Source organism: Notothenia coriiceps, unplaced genomic scaffold (assembly GCF_000735185.1).
Source record: "Notothenia coriiceps isolate Sejong01 unplaced genomic scaffold, NC01 NC01_scaffold00024482, whole genome shotgun sequence".
Lineage (NCBI taxonomy): Eukaryota > Metazoa > Chordata > Actinopteri > Perciformes > Nototheniidae > Notothenia > Notothenia coriiceps.
The window spans coordinates 339-1748 of record NW_011357183.1 but is presented as its reverse complement, the minus strand read 5'-3'; the positions used below and the strand labels follow the sequence as shown (position 1 = coordinate 1748).

Genomic DNA, 1410 nt, shown 5'->3' with positions numbered 1-1410 from the left:
ATTTTATCAACGCTTGAGTTCATGCAGTATTATCTAAAGTAAAGCAGACGTGTCGATGAGGCAATCACACACACACACACACACACACACACACACACAGCGTTGAAGTGCTTTATCCTTTGTTAGTGTCATAAGGTCCTCTCATGAATAATGGAGTGTGTGTGTGTGTGTGTGTGTGTGTGTGTGTGTGTGTGTGTGTGTGTGTGTGTGTGTGTGTGTGTGTGTGTGTGTGTGTGTGTGTGTGTGTGTGTGTGTGTGTGTGTGTTATGTGATACGTGTAGAAAGTCCCGAGGGCCTCAGAGATGACGACTGGCTGTGTGAGGTCGACCCTGGAGCCTGAACATCGACTGATGACACAGGAGAGCAAACACTGTGAGCACAGAGCTGAATGACAGCACAAAGTACAACATAATTGAAACATTAAATCATCATTTGAGCTCTTTTTGTCCAATTTTCAAGGAATAAAATCCCCAGATTGTTTTTAATTGACATTGATTTTTACCTGAATGATATCTTCTCAGACAAGTCGGCGCTGGAGAGCCTGGTGGGCAGGAAGTCAGAGATGAAGGGCGGTGAAGAGGAGGGGAAGGCTCTCTGCTCAGAGGACCAGGAGGACGTCCAGAAGAAGAAACCTCGCAGGAAAGACACACCCGTCCTCAACTCTCCTCCACGTATACCAGGTCAGCACACTAACACAAACTGAGTCCAGGTTTGGGACTCTCTCAGTTCCATTCTCCTCAGATATCCCTGTTGTCTCAGAGAAGAAACCTCTCCAACCAAACATCTGTGAAGTGTGTTTTGTTTTTTAGCTGACAACCTGTCTTCCTTTCTTCAGGAGTGAGACAGCTGAAGGCGGAGAAGCAGATGGTCCACTTAGAGGACGAGGAGCAGGACTTCAAGGATTAAAGCCTGGATTTCACCTCTATTTTCTTTTCAATAAATGTTTACAGTCTTATTAAATGTTGCCTTGGCCTTAAGATTTGTTTGTTTTTTACATTTTCTGGCACCAGAAGACCAGGACAATTTCAAAAAGTGCTATCTTCTCCCCTCTTAAATGGCTTTGATCACCTAACTCGAAGATACCACCTGCGTTGACGGGGGTAGCTAAACGGAGCAGACATCCAAATCACACAAAAAGAATAAATGTACCATTAATACAAAATCTGTAGATTATTGTTAATCTATCTCTGGGCAGCCATCCATAGCAACCAGCACACCAATGATATCTTATCATTTACTTCAAAGCTGCCTCCCCCATCTTCCTTCATGTTAAATACCCGGACTTAATGAGACACACCAGTTTGCACTTTGCTTGATTGAGCACCTGGTCCACCAACTAAAAAAAACGGAAACGTATAAAACAACGGAAACAGTGTATTTCTTTAAAACCACATGAATTGATAATGCATC

General features: G+C 43.5%; 1 protein-coding gene across 1 annotated transcript; it reads left to right on the top strand.

The window, feature by feature from the left end:
* The first annotated feature begins 260 nt into the window (after positions 1 to 260).
* On the top strand, positions 261 to 965 carry ppp1r17 (protein phosphatase 1 regulatory subunit 17). The gene is made up of 3 exons (XM_010782250.1): positions 261 to 372; positions 522 to 680; positions 836 to 965. Exons 1-3 carry the CDS (start codon positions 303 to 305, stop codon positions 904 to 906), a joined length of 300 nt encoding a protein of 99 aa, XP_010780552.1. The 5' UTR covers positions 261 to 302; the 3' UTR covers positions 907 to 965.
* The last annotated feature ends 445 nt before the right edge of the window (positions 966 to 1410 follow it).